This window comes from Crocodylus siamensis, chromosome 5 (genome assembly GCF_052110815.1).
Source record: "Crocodylus siamensis isolate JL-2025a chromosome 5, ASM5211081v1, whole genome shotgun sequence".
Lineage (NCBI taxonomy): Eukaryota > Metazoa > Chordata > Crocodylia > Crocodylidae > Crocodylus > Crocodylus siamensis.
In genome coordinates, this window is record NC_143399.1 from 197,128,584 (window position 1) to 197,147,544 (window position 18,961).

Below are 18,961 nucleotides of genomic sequence, written 5' to 3' on the forward strand. Positions count from 1 at the left end.
GGAGCCCCTAAAAAATTTAGAAAATTAATATTTATCTGCCCTTGGCTGCCTTTCATGTGGCCCTCGATAGCTTGCCAAAACTCAGTAAGTGGCCCTCCACCCAAACTAATTGCCCACCCCTGGGTTAATGGCTACCCTGCCTTCCTCTGCTGCAGCTTAAAGCCTGCTTGCACCCTTTTTATTTCTGGACTACCTGTAGGTCTGTCCCTTGGCTGCTTAGTGAAGTGCAGCTAACATCAGGATAGTTGCTTCCCATTAGTAGCACCTAACCTTGCTGTCTATGGCCTGCTTACTTACTAGCACAGGGCCTGGCAAAATACAGCCTGTGGGCTGGATCCTAAAAAAATTGGTAAATTAATAGTTATTTGCCCCAGCTGCTTGTCAAAGCTGACAGGAACCAGGAGCAGTAGGACCCAGGGGGGACCCTCTGCAGGACTGAGCAGCCCAGCCCCACCCCACCCCACCCCACCTCCAGCCATTTTAATCTCTTCCTGCCTCTGCCCTGCTATGGCACCACATGGCTAACACAACATAGATGTACTGGGGAGCATGGGGTCATGCCAGTACATGTGTATGTGTATGTGTGTGCGCTCAAGCAGGAGCAGTTGGTGTATGTAGGCAGGAGTGGTGTGGGTGTTGCGGGCAGGCAGGGGCAGGCAGTGTGTGTGTGTGTGTGTGTGTGTGTGTGTGTGTGTGTGTGTGTGCGCGCGCGCATGCATGCATAGGGTGAATAAGTATACCCCAACATGCACCCCCCCTCGCATTGCCATACACAGGCTTCGACACTCACACACCCTCCCCCACACAGAGCACCCCAAAAACCCCATACCCAACCTCCCCCACATACCCACACACCCACAGTCTCCCCACAAACCTATATGCACCCCCCACAATATACAAGAGTAAGGCTTCATTTTAAGCTATTGTACGATTACCTGTATGAACACTACATCAACACATGTAAATCAGGACAAAAATGTTTTTTGAAATCAAATTAATGAATGCTGTAGATGTTTGTTTTTTAGAATATAATTTGGTATTTTTCTGGTTCTAAGGTGGGAAAACCCTTGCTGAAAGGAATACTTCCAGGAGAAGGGGAGGGACTTCTCATAGTAAAGGTCAAGGTTACGGGGCACGACTTCCAGTCATAAGATGGTGACCAGGGGGCGGGGCATCCATCAGGGGGCGGGGCTACCCATGCAGTCCTCAACAGCTTGCCAAAATTCAGTAAGCAGCTCTCCACCAGAAATAATTGCCTGCCCCTATTCTAGCAGCTGGCCTTTGCCCAGCTACCTGCCATACACTGCAAGCTTGGCCTACCGTGACCTCCCCTTAAAGTAATAGGAGCCTATAGCTCCCTGTTCCAGCAAGTTTGACATCTCTGCACTACTAGGAGTGTCAGGCAACCTGCATAATATACAATGCTCTTAGCCCTACCTATAATAATCATAATACTTCACTTACATGATTGATTATATTAGTCAAGTGTCTGTACTTGTAGCTCATAGTGGGGTGCTCTAGTGCCAAGACTACAGTATTCACCGCAATACACAAAGTGAAAAAGAGGTCAGTAAGTGGATCCATTCCTATAAGCTTCACGCTCTCTTTAATACGTATCCATAGTGGGCAACATTGCCAAATAAAATATTTTTGGGCAAAGCGATTCCAAGATGGAGGACATTTCCATATTGATCTTTTCAATGCTAAATGACAAGGAGGCAAAAAAAAAGGCAATAAAGTCATCATTAGTCAAAATGATATGACAAAAAAAATCAATCACCTCCAGCTCAAAGTATTTTCTTTAATTTCCCAACTCACCAGTAACGACCAAGGAAACATGTTCAATAGTCAAATCATTCACTCAGGCTTTTCAGTCATTTACTTTAAGATCAAGATCAGCAAAGCCCTTCACACACAAATGATGTCACCCACCATTGTGCAGGCATTGCATCTTCTGAATATGCCAGATAATTTTTTCGAATGTGAAATTAGAAAAAGAAAGGTTACTTGTTTATTTTTTGTGAGTCACATATGTGTACCTACTGATCTAGGGTCAGCATCCCCAACATCAAGCTCATGAAAGCTCTACTTAGTTTTTCCTGTTGGAACTCTTTGAGTGCACCCAAGGTAGGTCACAGTTTAATGTCCATGGATGAAAAGGTAGTGTAGCCCAGCTACCTTTGTAACCCAACTACCTCATTTGGTCTAACAACTCAGTTGGTCTAATAAAAGATATACCATCTACCCAAAGAACTTTGGCCTGCCTAGTTCTTGTTAAAACGACATATTTTGTGTATTAATTAGAAGGCTGCATTGATTTGAACCTTATAGACAATTAAGTCATGGAGGTACGGCATACGCTCTCATAAGCAGAGAACTTACTTCATCAGAGGCCTCCTTACAAAAACTTATGCTATACCTCTCTGATTTAATTTATAAGATGCAAATCTACCCTGCCTTCTGCCTGACTTCAGTCTAACGAGGCTAACTTCCTCTCTCTGATTATGTATTAGTGACATTCTGAACCTTCCAACCAACTTAGACAAAGAGTATAGTAAAGAATGCTGAAGCAGAACTTACTCATGTTATCAGTAATGATGCTGGCTGCACTCATTAACCTTTGTCTTTGATATTCATCATTAACTGAGTCCAGTGATACTTCATAAGATGTCAATATTTTCTTCTTTGGTTCAGAAAACAATACAAATAGAGAGAAAATAAAAAGCAAATATGGATAACTGCCAACATTAAATTATTTGTCAACATTAAATTATTTCATGCAGTGTAAGGCGAGTGGGCCTTATTAAACATGGATTCTGAAGTTGACTTGCATCTCTATGGGTGTGTATACACATGACACTTCAATGCACATTAGACTGAGTTAATGCACATTAAGGGCTCACATCTACACATGCATACCCTTAATGTACATTAAAAATGGCTAATGTAGGCCATTTGCTAATTTAGGCCTAAATTTGATACCTGCAAATGAATTAAGAAACAGGGATAACCTGTAGAGAACTGAATTATCATGTGGACTGCATTCAAATATTAATCAAAGATTCATTCCATATCATACAGAAGCACAGACAGGCAGATACAGGGTTCAGGGAAGTATCTAAGCATTTGGGGCGCAGAACCAGCACTAGGAAAGAACAGAAAGATTTAGGGCTACCATTAGAAAGGAAGCAAATAAGGCAAAGAGAGTCAAGGAGGTGGGAGCTATTGATGGACTACCCAATAATGTGCTGGCAGCAAACTTAGGAATGCAATACTTAAACATAGTTTTGAAGTGATGTTATTGCCATGATGGTCCAGGAAATAAAAGATATTATCCACAGTACTTAAGGCTGGCATTCCTTGGGAGGGAAGGGAGAGAGAAAGGGAGGCAGAAGCTTAATCAGAGCAAGGACTCATCCTATCATTACTTCAGATATTTACAAAAATATGAAGTTCCGGACAATGTTGAGCATTTTCCTTATTATTTTTATTATTTTCCTTATTATTATTAAGTCAATGTTAAATGTTATTATTCTGATACTAAATAGCTTTGTCAAATATTCTGAGAACTTCAAACACTAAGCACAACTTGATTGATATATAAGACCAAGTTCCTCATTATCATCAGTGAGCAAAAGATTTTACTAAAATGTTATTATTGATAATTAAAAATAGAATATCAAAATGACCTTTGTTCCTGTACCTTTTCTGATTCCAAAGGGCTTTTTGGATTTTTCACTTTTTATCCGTTTCCAAATACAAGATTTTCCCTTCAATACATTTTCTAATGTTTTGCCCAGTCTACTTTTAAAACTCTAGATTAAGGGAATGGAAAGACTTAAATCCGATCATTTTCCATATTAGGGAGCCCAAGATCTTGCCACTGAAAAGTCTGGTTTCTTTCATAAGAGTGGAAAACTGGTGTTCTTTTTGAAAAAAAGTACCTACAAAATTAGAGGTCATCTCTGATACTTGGCATTGTTTATTGGAATTATGGAAAATTAGACGGAGTGTCTATATCAAAAAAAGAAGGCGACTTTCCCAAGATTTTATTTTTATCTAAGGACATACATAGCAGGATGAACCCTCTAATGTGGAACCCCAATCTTAACATGTCTTGTTCCAAACAGGAGAGACCCATTCAGCCAGACCCATTCAAAAATCCTGAATCTGAACACTAAATTCTATCCCACACTTTCATAGATTTAATCAAGTAATAAAAAGCTTATATATACATTTCTTAGCATCTTCTAAAATATTCAGTTATAGTATGTGAGGAATGGAAAGAATGAAAAGTACTAACTATATAAAAGAAAACTCAGACTTTAAAAGCCTTCCATTTTTTTAAAATCAAAGATCCTCCAAGGACTCTTGAACATAATGACAAACTTAATAAACCCAGAACTTACAGCAACTTTAATTCTGCAAAATTTGGAGAATTTGCAGTATAAATTTAGACACTTCAGCACTGAAGATTTCAGTTGTATATGATAAGGATTAACTAATGCATTAGTATGCTGATGATTCCCAGCTCTAACCCTCATTTTCCATCAAGCCATGAAAATTCCACCTCTTAGTTTAGAAAAACATCAACAAACTGAAGTGGATCAGCTGTAGCAAGACATCTGCTTTATTGAGTGAAATGCACATTGCTGCTCGTCTTCCATAGGGCCAGGAGCCTAATGCACAACAAGGGGTGGCTTGTTTCCCTTGCCATGGAATTCCCCATCTCTCTCATTGCCCCATACCTCCTTGCTGATGTTCCTCTGAGTAAAACATGGGTCGGTGTGGGTCCCAGCATGGCAGTGTGAGAACCAGGGAGTTCCTAGCACCCCCTGCCTCCATTCTTGGGACCTGCACTAGATCCTGTGCCACCCCATGCTTCACATAGAGATATGGATCAGCATAGGACAGTATTCTATGGTCCTACATCTCCAGGCGGCATGTTTCTTCAAGCAGGCAATGCCTGGGATTCCCTGATTAAGGAGACACACCAGAGAGATTCCAAGGGCAGGTCTCTTTAAGCTGGGAAAGCCTGGGCTTTCCCTACTTAATGCAACATCTGGGGGGCACATTTTGTTACGCAGGAAAAGCCCAGGCATGTTTACCCAATGCGGAACCCAGAGCATTCCCGGCTTAAAGCTTAGCAGGGGCTCAATCCAGCCTGGGAATGCCCTGGAGTGCACAGGATCAGACTTCTCAGACCTGTGGAGCACCTCCAGTGATCATCACCCGCTGGAATTCACCATCCAGCACAGGATGGCAAAGGCCTTCAGCAAGACGGTAACCCTGGACTTCAGGAGGGTGGATTTCAATGAGGTAAGGAGATTAGTCGGGGAGAGACTGAGGTCCCAGAGGGAAGGGGAGTTGGTAGTCCAAGAAGAGTGGTCGTTCCTTAAGGAGATGATCCTCCAAGCTCAAAGGGTGGCAATCCCAAGAAGGGTCAAAGGCAGCAAGAGTGCTCAAAAGCCCCCTTGGCTAACAAAAAGCATCTAGGAATGTCTCAAGGCTAAAAAGGAGGCATACACCCAATGGCAGGGAGGGGCCATCACCAGGGAGGACTATACACCCGTTACTCGGGTTTGTAGGGGGGCTGTTAGGAAGGGTAAGGCGAAGGTGGAACTGGGACTAGCAACCCAGATCAAGGACAATAAGAAGTCCTGTTTTAAATACATAGGGGGTAAAATAAGGTTCCGGATAACATAGGACCTCTGCAGGACATGCTAGGAAGTCTGGTGGTTGCACCACACGTCAAAGCTAACTTATTTAACAACTTCTTTGCCTCCATTTTTCTGAGCGGAGACCAGGTCATCCCCCCCATCATGATCCCTGATGGTCCCAGGGGAGGCACAGCCCGGCCAGGGTCAGAGGGGACCTAGTCAGGGACCTCCTGGTGGGACTGGACACATCCAAATCAACAGGTCCTGACAATCTCCACCCCAGAGTGCTGAGAGAATTAGCAGAGGTCATTGCGCGTCCCCTGGCACAGCTTTACAAGCACTTGTGGTGCTCTGGTGAGGTACCAGAGGACTGGAAGAGGGCCAATGTGGTCCCCATTTTCAAAAAAGGGAGGAGGGAGGACCCAGGAAACTATAAGCCTGTTAGTCTTATCTCGGTCCTGGGGCAGCTTTTTGAGAAAATTATCCAGGAGCACATCTGCAAGGGACCAGGAAGGGAGTATATGCTTATGAGCAACCAACATGGGTTCATCAGAGGCAGGTCCTGTCAGACCAACCTGGTGGCCTTCTATGATCAGGTCACTAAATCCTTGGATGCAGGCATCGCAGTGGACGTAGTCTTTCTGGACTTTAGAGAAGCCTTCAACACTATCGCTCACCCCATTCTCATTAAAAAATTAGGCAACTGTGGTGTCGATCCCTACAAAGTCATATGGGTCACCAATTGGCTGGAGGGCTGTACCCAGAGAACGGTGGTGGATGGGTCTTTTTTGACCTGGAAGGATGTGGGCAGTGGGGTTCCTCAGGGCTCGGTCCTTGGGCCTGCACAGTTCAACATCTTCATCAGTGACTTGGACGAGGGGGTGAATAGCACCTTATTCAAATTTGCAGATGAGACTAAGATGTGGGGAGAGGTGGGCACGCTAGAGGGGAGGGACAAGCTTCAATCAGATCTGGACAGGTTACAGAGGTGGGTGGATGAGAATTGGATGGGTTTCAACACTGACAAGTGCAAGGTGATGCACTTGAGGAGGAAGAACCAGCAGTACACCTACAGGCTGGTGAACTCCCCTCTCACCAGCACAGAGGCAGAAAAGGATCTTGGAGTCATTATTGACTCAAAGATGAACATGGGCTGGCAGTGTGGGGATGCACTCAGAAAGGCTAACTGCACCTTGTCACGCATCCACAGATGCATCTCGAGCAGGTCCAAGGAGGTGATCCTCCTCCTCTGTGCAGCACTGGTCAGGCCACAGCTGGAGTGCTGCATCCAGTTCTGGGCGCCGCACTTCAGGAGGGATGTGGACAGCATGGACAGGGTCCAGAGGAGGCCACTCACATGATCAGGGGCAGCAGGGCAGACCCTATGAGGAGAGGCTACGGGACCTGAACCTCTACCAGAGAAGGCTGAGAGGGGACCTGGTGGCCATCTACAAACTTACCAGGGGGGACCAGCGAGGTAAGGAAGAGACCCTGTTTACTTGAGCACCTCCCGGAGTAACAAGGAATAATGGCCATAAGTTGCTAGGTTCAGGCTGGACATTAGAAGACACTATTTCACAGTCAGGGCAGGTAGGATCTGGAACCAACTTCCAAGGGAAGCAGTGCTGGCTCCTACCTTGGGGGTCTTTAAGAGGAGGTTTGATAATTACCTAGCTGGGGTCATATGAGCCCAGTATTCTCTCCTGCACAGAAAAGGGAGTTGGACTTGATGATCTACTTAGGTCCCTTCTACTTAGGATCATGCAAGTGATCCTAAGTAGAAGGGACCCTCTGGACCCTCTTTATGCTGGCCACATCTCTTCTAAAGTGTCACGCCCAGAACTGGACGCAGTACTCCAACTGTGGCCTGACCAATGTCACATAGAGGGGGAGGATCACCTCCTTGGCCCTGCTTGTGAAGCATATGTGGATGCACGACAAGGTGCAGTTGGCTTTACTGACCGCGTCCTCACATTGGCGGTCCATGTTCATTTTGGAATCGATAATGACTCCAAGGTCTCTTTCTGCCACTGTGCTTTTGAGAAGGGAGTTCCCCAACCTATAGGTATGCTGCTGGTTCTTACTGTCCAAGTGCAGCACCCTGCACTTGTCAGTACTGAATCCCATCCTATTCTCATTTGCCCACCCCAGTAACTTGTCCAGGTCCAGCTGTATCTTGTTCCTCTCTTCTAGCGTGCCCACCTTGCCCCAGATCTTGGTATTGTCAGCAAATTTGAACAGGATGCTTTTCACCCCCTTGTCCAAGTCGCTAATAAAGAGATTAAACAGTGCGGGCTCAAGCCCTGGGGGACCCCACTGTCCACTTCCCTCCTGGTCAAATATAACCTGTCCACCACCACTCTCTGGGTGTGGTCCCTCAGCCAATTTGTGATCCATCTGACTGTGCAGGCGTCAATGCCACAGTTGCCTAGCTTTTTAATGAGAATGGAGTGGGAGGCAGTGTCAAAGGCCTTCCAGGCGTCCAGAAAGACTACATCTACCACGACACCTGTGTCCAATGATTTTGTGACCTGATCGTAGAAGGCAATCAGGTTGGTCTGACAGGACCTGCCCCTAACGAACCCATGCTGGTTGTACCTGAGTATCATCCCCCCTGCTGGTCCTTCCCAGATGTGCTCCTGGATAATCTTGTCAAAAAGCTTCCCCAGGCTCAACATTTCCCTAATGATGAGCCTGAAATGATCTCCCAAGGGCAACCTGGTAAACAGTTGTTCACCAAGCCCCTGATGTACTCCCTTGACATAGTGGTAAACTGCTACCAAGTCCCCTCTCAGCCTTCTCTTTTTCAGGCTGAAGAGTCCCAGGTTCCTCAGCCTTTCCTTGTATAGCTTTCCACGCATGTCTTAGATCAAATGGGTGGCCCTTCTCCGTACTCTCTCAAGTTGTACCAAGTATAATTATGTAATCATAATGACATATTCAAGGTGCTAAGAAAATGAGGTTCCCAGAGAAATTTATATGTTGGATAAAGCAGCAGAAAGTCAAGTCCAAATTAATGGGCATCTAAGCAGGGTCTTTAAAATCTATACAGAGATGAGACAAGGGTTCTCCCTGTCACCACTACTGTTTGTGTGCGGCATGGAACCATTAGCACAAAGAATAAGACAAGATCATAAGCAAAGTAATGATACCAGGATGGGGTGAGATAAAATGCATGCTATACATGGATGATATAAATACAGTAGTTTGAGACAGCCTTTCAATGGAAAGGGTACTAAAGCATAGACCAGAGTATGGAGAAGCAACAGGAGCTAAACTAAGTAGATCAAAAAGAACCATGAGGGGAGTAGTGAACTGGAGGGACTTGGAGACGTTGGGCCTTCAAATAAGAGAGAGAAATCAGAATGTTAGGGATCCTGATGGATGACAAAGGAAAAGTTAATACAGCATGGGAAAAGGTGATGGCAAGGCTATGGAAAATATTTTGGTCATTGTCTGGGAGGATACTGTCCTTTGCCATTGGCATTTAAGGCTCTACTAAGGCCTTTAAGGCTATGCTGATTACTTGATATATGGAGATCGTATTCGCACCAGCATGGTGGCAGGTTGCAAAAGTACAGAAGGAAATTTGTGTGCTCTTCCGGAATGCAAAAAGAGAAAGGTTGGCTAGAGCTGAATTGTATAAAGTAAGAGAGATGGGGGAATGCAGGCTGCTGGACTTGTTCATCTGTGTGAAATATGGTGCCAGATGATGTAAAGGCAGTCTCCCTAATACATATTTACCAACAAAGATGTGGTGGGTGAGAGTTGAGGGTGCCCATTGGGTCAACTTGGCATGGGAAGGAGGCCTTGGGGAGATCACGGCCATCCTGCAGGACCCCGCGCCAAGACAGTAGTCATATGTTTTTGATATGTAATTGTTTCTGTGCTATGAAGTCTTAGTAAAACAAGGATGCTCAATATGTGTAGCTTTGTAAGTGTAGAGTGATAAGTCTGTTTTTATAAAATTTGTAAAAAAGAAAAAAATAAAGTAAAATAAATATTCCCATGCACATTTTTGGCACCAGAAGAGGGCGTCAGAGCTTGTTTTGACCTCTCTTAGCATTGGCCTGGTATTGCAGTACCTGTGGATCCACTGCTCATTTCCTCCTGGGGGGACAAGTGATGTTTAAGGGATGGACACATATACACATGTGCGCATATGTGCACACACACTCCCATCAGCATATTTGGCCAACAGGGGCTATGTGTTTTACAGTTATACTCATGCATTTTATAGTTATGCTTAGTGCTGGCTGCATTTAAACAACTTCATAGTTTATTTCCATTACTGAGCACATGCTGCTTTTTGCAGCAGGTTAAGGATAGACAATGTATTTAAAGAGGTTCCCTTGTATGCAAATATAAGACAAGGAGCTTTTCTGCCCATGCTGATTGGGAGAAAAAACACCTCATTTTGTATTTAATTAAATATGGTGATTTTGAGATCATTGAGAAATTCATTGCTTCTCCGGTTGTCAAGAAATGTAACAATATCAGGTTTAATGAATACAAATTATATTCCTTAAAAACTTACAAGCTTTTTTTGGCAGTGGACAGGCTGTGAGAGAAAAATCTTTTCATCTTCTCCAAAGCCTTCAGGCTCTGTAGTCCTTCCTTTCATTTTAAAGGAATTAGTTGTGGCTGTTTCTCTAGCAATCTTCATCTGAGAAAAACATAGCAACAATTCTGTGTGTATGCATAGGACATCAGTTCCAGTAAGTAGATTAAAATAAGAATGTTATAGAATTACTCTTAGTTAACAGTTTTCAGTGTGTAGATATTAAACTGTTCAAAGAGACAGACCACAAAATATACTGATACATGGTAATACAGTGTAGCTACTTTTGCCTACCTACTTTAGCCATAGAGCTTGAGAAATGCATCACATTTCCATGCCCTTTGCAATAGGCCATGACTATTGAACAGATACACAAGCACTGCTTCTCATGGCACTGCTCTGTGCTCAAGCTATAAATGTTGTGTGATCCCCAGATGACTTTGTTCCCTTTCATGAACCATGGACTCCATAACTATGCTGAGAACTCTGAGGAAGAGGACAAGACAGGGATGTGAGTATGCAGCAGCACCATCCTCACAGAAGGGACGATTAAATTAAGTAACTTGCACTATGAGGTGAGACCTCTAGGCATTCCCATTCTTCATAGTTCATAAAGAATGTCAGCCTATGTGGCAGAAGGACTGGGAGGGTTTTTTTTTTTTATTTAAACAGAGACTACACAACTACATTCCCAAATCTAGTCTCAGAGCTAAGTCCAAGAGTATATTGTGTGAATGAACAGCTATGTAATTCACTCTACAAAATTCAACAATAAAATATTTCTGAGGCAAGCCACTGAGGCAATTCTGGTTCTGCCTGAATGAGCTCAATGACCTACAGACAGTGTGATGTGAGCTAATCATAGGGTGGAAGGGCCTTTAAGGATCATCTGGCCCTCCATGAGAATGCAAGAATGTAACTCCTAAAACATCCCTGTCCAGTGCTTATCCAAGCTCTTAAACTTCCAATGAAGGAGATTCTACAACTTCCCTGGGCAGTCTATTCCACTGCCTCACTGTTCAAACTGTAAGGAAGGGTTTTTTCCCCCCCTGATATTTGATCTAAGTCTACTTTGCTATAATTTGAAGCCATTGTTTTATATCCTACCCTTTGCAGCAAGGGAGAACAGTTGTTTTCTCTCTTGTTTATGATAGCTTTTCAGATAATGTAAGACTGTTATTACATCTCCACTTGTCATCTTCTCTCCAAGCTAAACATGTCTAGTTCTCGCAACCCTTCCTTGTATGGCTTGCCTTCCAACCATTTAATCATTTTGTCACCTGTCTCTAGACCCTCTCTAGTTTCTCCATGTACTTCTTAAACAAGGAGCACAAAACTGCACAGAACACCTAACCAGCACCAAATAGATTGGTACTATCACCTTTCGTGTCTTCACCAAATGCTCTTGCTAATGCAGTACAAAACTGCAATGGATTTTATTTTTTATTCTGCACTACGCTGTTTGACTAATGTTGGAACCTGTGATCCACCAAAAGCCTCAAATCTCTCTCAGCAATGCTGCCACCCAAACAGTGCTCCCCGATTCTGTATTTGTGGTTTTCAGTATTCTTTCCTAAGCACAGCACTTTAAACTTGTCTGCACTGAACTTTATCCTGTTGCATCTTGCTCAGCTTTCCAATCTGTCAAGATCATTCTGAAATCTACCTTATCCTCCAATGTGTGTGCAGTCCTTCCCACTTTCATGTCATCTGCAAATTTGCTCGGGGAACTCTTTATCCTGACATCTAAATCATTAATAAATATGTTAAAGAGCATCATTGCTGCAGTCAAACAGGGTTTCCAACTCCCCTACAACTTTTTTTAACTGAGAATCTGTGAACTTTTTACTGACAACCAATTTTTTTTTTTTTACTATGGTTGGAGTTAAACCCTTAAATTTTAACCCCTTGTCCAGGGCCTGGCAAAAGGGTTATATTTACATTATGTAAAATGTAAGTCTGAAAAAATTTGTTAATAAAAGATTTAGTTGTCAGTAAAAAAATTTGCAGATTATCAATCAAAAAATTAGCCTTGGATTGGCAACCCTGATTTGAGGGAGCCTCTTCCCACACATCTGATTAATTCTGTCCCTCTTATAAATGCAGCAGCACCAATTCTTCTGTAGCTGCATATGTGGGAACCAATGGAACAGAGAGAGTGTGGTAAGTCAAGGTTGGTATCAGGACAGCTGTCAGTGGTGAATGAAGTGCCTCTGGTGCCATGAATGGCATAAGTGAAGATGCTTCACTAGTGCTGAAGTTGGTGTTATGTTCATTATATCCACTTTGAGCAAAGAAATATTTAATCCCTGGAGATAAAGCAATATCAAGAGCTACATGGAGAAATGCATAAGGGCTGTGCAAAGCTTTGGTCACTGAATCGATTTGGTGGAGATTTGGCCTGATTTGGTGGCCAAATCTCCAAATATGAATTGAATCAGGAGACCGTTTAATCTCTCCAAATTGAATTGGAACCCTCCAAATCAGTTTGGAGAGATTCAGAAAGATTTGGCGATTCAGATATAGACACAGCTTTGAATGTTTTTTCTACGTACCTCAAGGTGCCAGGAGGCTCATGAATGCTGAGATGGTGGGGCAGATGGAGCATCCCACAGGAGCACAGGGGTGGGTCCCCAGCGTGCTAAGCAGCAGACCCAGAAGTGGACCAGAAGCACTTCTGGTCCATTTCCGTGTCCACCAGGGAGCATGCGCCCTCTGCCCCTCTCCCCCACTCAGCGATTGGTGCCTCCTGGATCCGCAGGGGCCCCCGCCCCCACAGCCAACTGCCGAGCTGGGGATAGGTGCGGGGGGCCCCCAGTGAACTCAGCAGCAGACCCAAAAGTGGACCAGAAGTACTTCCAGTCCACTTCCAAGTTCACCGCCAAGCACACGGGAGGGGGGGCGCACTCCTGTGGGACTCTCCATCTGCCCCACCATTGTAGAGTTCACAAGCCACGCCTGGTACCTCCAGGTGTGTAGGAAAAACATTTAAAGCTGTGTCTACGGTCAAATAGCTGATTCTCCAAATCAGCATTGACTCTTCAGATTTGGATTCAGCCGAATTGAATTGGGACAGTGATCCAAATCAACAAATCAAAACACTGTCCCTGATTTGGGCCTAAACTGAATCTGAACTGAACACAGCCTGCTTTGCACACCCCTATAATGCATAAGCTCCTTCCATGTGAACTTTATTTTTGACAGTGGAAGTCAACCTGTATCTACTGAACAGATCAAATGACCTTTTATAGATGACTCTGACGAGATTCTTCTTTTCCTCAAGGATATTTCAGATTTATACCAGATCACTGTTTCTGCAAAGGCACAGTTAGGAGCCTCAGAGGAGATTACCAGACAAGAAAAGGGATGGCAGAAGTGCTGGTGTTTTACATACTAGTGAAGTATTTTTGTTAAACAGGAATAAGCTGAAAAGGAGTATGGGCCAAAGGAGGCAACAACACCAATAGGATTTTCCAAAGATGACACATTACAATGGTGGTAAAGTGAATAGTGTCTCTTTTACTTTTTCCTCTTAAAGCCCTCTCGGGGCTGAAAATTTTCCTTTTTAACTTCTCCTTTTCCCTAGAAAAGATCTAAAAGAAGTACTGGAAACACCTTTTTTGTAGCAGTGAGAGGTGTCAATTCCAATGGCACCAAAATAGTCTCAAGTGAAGACAGCATTGCAAATACCTTAGTACCAGAGAAGCTTTTGCAACAGAGCTTCTGGCACTGGACAGTATAGGGAGGGATGCTCTACTTTAAATCAGCTGTTTTGTCACAAAGAATAATCTTAAATCCAACATTAAGGGCCAAGCCAAGGCTAGGGTCACAGCATGCATCATAGATCTCTTTGCAGAACACCCCAAGATAAAGGCTGACTTTACTATTTCTGAAGAAGGAACAGAATTGTTGGCTGAAGGACAAGGAACCCAGAATGTTTATGGCCTCAGCTGTCTATCCTTCCTCATTTAAGGAATAACGTCATGGCAGATCATGCACTGAGAGACAATGTCTCTTTCAGCCATGCTAGGCATGTAATGTTTGCATCTGAGAGAATGAGTGTGTATGCATATCAATGTAAAGACATAAACATGTCTGTAAGCCACTGCTGTTTGACTGGTAATATGTGAGATCTATCAGCCCTGAAAGAGTCACTTTAATTTAAAATTAATTGTAGTTTGACTTGATGTTGCATGCCCCCGTCACAATAATGTTTATGTTATTGAAGTATAAGAAATTGATACCTGTGTCTATGAAAGGACACTGAACACTTTAAATAAAATGTGATAAGTGCTTGTTTTAATCAAAGACCTCATTTCCTCATTTCATAAATACGAGAAAAGGGAAATTCTGTATGAAATGTGTTATATCTATTGTATATAAAAATTTAGTAACCTGTTCTTTCTTTAGTAGTTCCTCAGCTTCCTGAAACAATTTCTCCTTTGCTTGTATTTCAGCTTGTGTGGCTTGGTTTTGCTCTTCATATGCCATAGTTACAACAGCCAAGATCAAGTTGAAGAGATAAAATGAACATAGAAAGATGACCACCACAAAAAAGATCATGCTTGTCTTTCCAGAAGTTCGGATAACCTAAGTAAAATTAAATTGTGAAAGTTATTGAAAAAGTGTAAAACATATAATCACATTTGAAAACAAACCTTGTTAAATTTCTTCCCATATTATAGAAGTAGTCAACATATAGTATTCTTAAAGCAGAATTTCAGCAACTTATCTCCTGGTCTGGGCTATTATACAGGAGCTAAGATCAGATATTCTAGCAGGCCCCTTTTGAATGTAGTCTAAATTCTCTATGGTTTTTTTTACCGTAAGTATTATTTTGTGCCCATATAATATTTCCCCCCCTGCAACATAGTGTCTACCATTCATAACACTGTCAGGAGCAACTGAAAAGAAAGGAGAAAATATTTTTCAACTAAACATATTTAAATAGTTATTTCCTACCCAAGCCCAGCCAAATAAGCATTGGAGTTTATGTTGGGTAGACAACTCTATCCATACAGGAGCAAAAAGATGCCATGAGATTAAAAATGCTAATGTGAAAGAAAACTAGAGTATCTTAAAGACAATATAGCTATAGAAGAAAAGACTAACTTTTTTGAGAAAAAGAATGTAAGAAATAAGCACACATGATAGATTCAAAAGAAACAGATCAGAGTATCTTCAAGAGACAAGATTTAAAAACAAAAAAGGAAAAAACCCGACCTAGAGATCAAAAAGGAGAGATACATCAAATAGTGCAACTGGAGCTCTGGCAGACACTGTATTTATGGCACAATTGAAGGGTTAACCATGACATAAATTGCAACAAGCCTCTCAGTGAATTTATAGCAACATAAAATGGCAAATGGTATGTAGCGCCTAAAACTGAACATGTGGCATGTACCTTCAGACCTGGAGTGCCAACAGTCAGCACTGGGGTGGGGTAAAGGGTGAATGATGCTATATTCTGGTATTACTGGGGGTTCAGGACATGGGAGGGGTATGGGGGGTCATACAGCAGTCTCAAGACTGCCCAATTACACACCTGCATTGAGGGATTTCTTTGTGGTCTGGATATGAACCTGCCATGTGCCACACATTCATGGTAAGGCATGCACTTCCGGGGCTTGGACATAAAATTCCTTAGAATTGCATGATGGCCAGCTGCTGGGAGAGCCCAGGGTTGCTTCCTGCCCAATCCCCACAATTACCTGATGGTCAGGATTGGACACTGAGCAGTCCCAGGGTCTCACACAACTGCTCCATGGCTTATCCCCAAGATTTGGCAGGGGGCAGCCCCAGTCCTGAACAATGCCATGGGGTTGTTCCAGCCTAGTCCTGAGGATTGGCAATAGGACAGCCAGCCATATATCACATGCTGGAGCTGCCTTCTGCCTGATCTCAATGGAGTGGTTCGTACTGCACTGGCACAATGCCTTGCTGTGCAGCCCTGCCTACAGGGTTGTAGGGCAAGACATTTAAATGCTTGGGAGCAGGGAGTGAATGAGTTCCCTGTATGTCCACTAGGGCTGTGTGAAGCTTCGGTCACTGATTCAATCTGGAGGAGATTCAGCCGGATTCAGCAGCCAAATCTCCAGATCCAGACTGAATCAGGAGACCCATTAATCTCTCCACATCAAATCAGAAGCCTCCTAGTCAATTCAGGGAGATTCAGAAAGATTCGATGATTTGGCCATAGACACAGCTTTATATGTTTTTTCTATGTACCTCGAGGTAGCAGGTGCAGCTCATGAACACTGAAATGGTGGGGCAGATGAAGCATCTCATGGGAGCCTGGGGAGGTCCCCTGCATGCTCAGCAGCAAACCCAGAAGTGGACCAGAAGTATTTCCGGTCCGCTTTCGGGTATGCCGCGCAGGAGTCTTCCCCCGCACCCCCCGGCTCGGCGACTAAAGCCTCCTGGGTCTGGAGGGGCACTTGGGGTCCCCCACCATGGCCGACTGCAGAGTGTGTGGGGGACTCCCTTGCACTCCCATGGGTCACTCCATCTGCCCCACCATCTCAGCATTCATGAGCCACGCCTGGTACCCTGAGGTATGTTGAAAAAACATTTAAAGCTGTGTGTATGGCCAAATTTCTGATTCTCCAAATCAGAATCAAATATTCAGATTCAGATGAATCAAATTGGGACAGTGATCTGAATCAATGAATTCAATCACTGTCCCCCGAATTAGGCTGAATCCAAATCCAAATCGAATACTCCCCATTTCGCATACCCCTAATGTCTATACATTTTCTACCTTACCCTGCATGGTAAAGCCAGAAATAGGCCAACGCTGAGGGAGTCCATCAGACCTTGTAGCTGGGGCTACCTCTGGGGACTGAGCAGGGGCTGTCAAGTCCAGGACCTGGGACTAGCTCCAGGGATTAGGCAGGGGGCTCTGTGTCTTGGATCCCTGTATAGCATCTTTAACCCTTTGTTCCACCCCAGTGCTCAGCTGAGTGTCAGGATGAGCCAGAGGGCATCTCCAGGTCTTGGTTCAAGACTTGGGACTGTCCTGGGATGATTCTGGCATTCTAAGCAGTGCTGTCCACGTAAAGGAGAGTCTGAAGAGGGTATTCAGTAGTGCCCTGTAGTGTTTGCCATTTCATTTCTGGTCTTTCCTAGCATTTAATTTTTTAAAAATAAATGTAACTACATGTGTTAATAAAACAATATTGCAATATTTTCCATATTAGATAAGTCTCTGTACTTCATAACTGGCTTCTTAATTTATCCTTTTAAAAACTGAAGTACTTACTTGACGATAGAGACGCTCCCAAGAATCCTGTGTCATCAAACGAAACATGGAGAGAAAGGCCCAGCCAAAATTATCAAAGCTTGTGTAACCAAAATCAGGATTGGGCTTATGAGGCTTGCAGGTATAGTTCCCTGGACATCTAGTAACAGAAGAAACATTAGGTATTTTCGGTGGCTACCTGCCAAATTGCTTACTTTGCACAACATGCAATTAGATACTAAAAAAGACTACTATTCATAACAAGTGTTTAAGACATAAGTCAAACAGTATGAAGGCAAAAGAAACATATAAATCACCATCCTGCCTTTTTTCCCTCCAAAGATTTTATTGTCCATGATAAAAATATGTATTTATGAATCCAGGATAGATCATTTGATGTTACATGAATCCTATTTATGTCTCTACCACATCTACCCACAACGGGGCTCCATTCTTGAATGGAACCTTTGGTCACTACAGTAACACAAATAATAAGCAATGTATCTTTTTCTGTGTGAGGTCTCTGCAATACATTGACTTTTTCTACACGTAAAAAATCTTAATAAATGATTAAATCTTTTCATTCTCTTTTTGAGGTGGACTGGCGTAACAATATATGGATGCTTCTGGAAAGAAACGGAGAGGTGAACAGAAGTCATTATTAGACAGCAGTGCAGCAGAATAGGCAATCTAGTTAGTGACAGAGTGAGGTAATTCAAGATTGGGGTAATTATTACCTGTGAAGCGCAGGCGAGTGACTGGAAGTATTTAAGGTTGCAATGAGCCATAAAGGCACTGTCTATATTAAGAATTTTTTTTTTCTGTCCAGCATAGTTATAAATTTCTGTTCCCAACTTCTTTTGTAAATTCCCTCTGAGCACAAGGATAGTGAGCTCAGAGGGAGTGGCTATTCTGTGAAAATGTGCTCCTAGTAGCATTCATGTGTCTTTGTCCTTTTTCTGTAAGAGTTTATTAAAGTATCTTAATTAATGGATTCAGTAAAGGTAATAAATTCACCCATCTTAAATGGTCTGGTCCTGACACTAACCAGACTGCCTATTACCTGGTTGGACTACCTAAAACCTGGTGGGACCCTACTCACAATTGGGCACTAGGCATTGTGGGTTACAGGTTGTACAGATGGGATAGAGTGGGGAAAAGCAGTGGGGTGGGTGTTGCTCTCTATGTTAAGGAACAATATACATCCTCTGTAATCAAGATGGGATCAGATGAGGGCCAAACTGAGGTACTGTTGGTCACGATTCAAGGGGGTTGGGTGGGAAAGGGACTTGGTAGCGGGGGTCTACTATAGACAGCCACACCAGGAGGATGAACTAGACCTGGAATTCTCCAGACAGCTCTCAGAGGCTGTACAGTCGAGAGATATGGTTGTCGTGGATGACCTAAACTACCCTGACATCTGCTGCGAGTAAGAGTCAGCCAAATCTAACCACTCACAAAGGTTCTTAACCTGCATATAGGACCTCCACCTAATGCAAG

At 43.3% G+C, this 18,961-nt stretch overlaps 1 protein-coding gene across 1 annotated transcript in view; it reads right to left on the bottom strand.

Moving 5' to 3' along the window:
- The window catches only part of LOC149865103 (sodium channel protein type 5 subunit alpha-like), a 119,496-nt gene that overhangs the window by 65,416 nt on the left and 35,119 nt on the right, over positions 1-18,961 (bottom strand). The window contains 5 exon segments of the mRNA XM_090049818.1: positions 1,465-1,703; positions 2,581-2,683; positions 10,198-10,326; positions 14,617-14,811; positions 17,483-17,621. Coding sequence (XP_089905944.1) covers positions 1,465-1,703; positions 2,581-2,683; positions 10,198-10,326; positions 14,617-14,811; positions 17,483-17,621 — 805 coding nt within the window.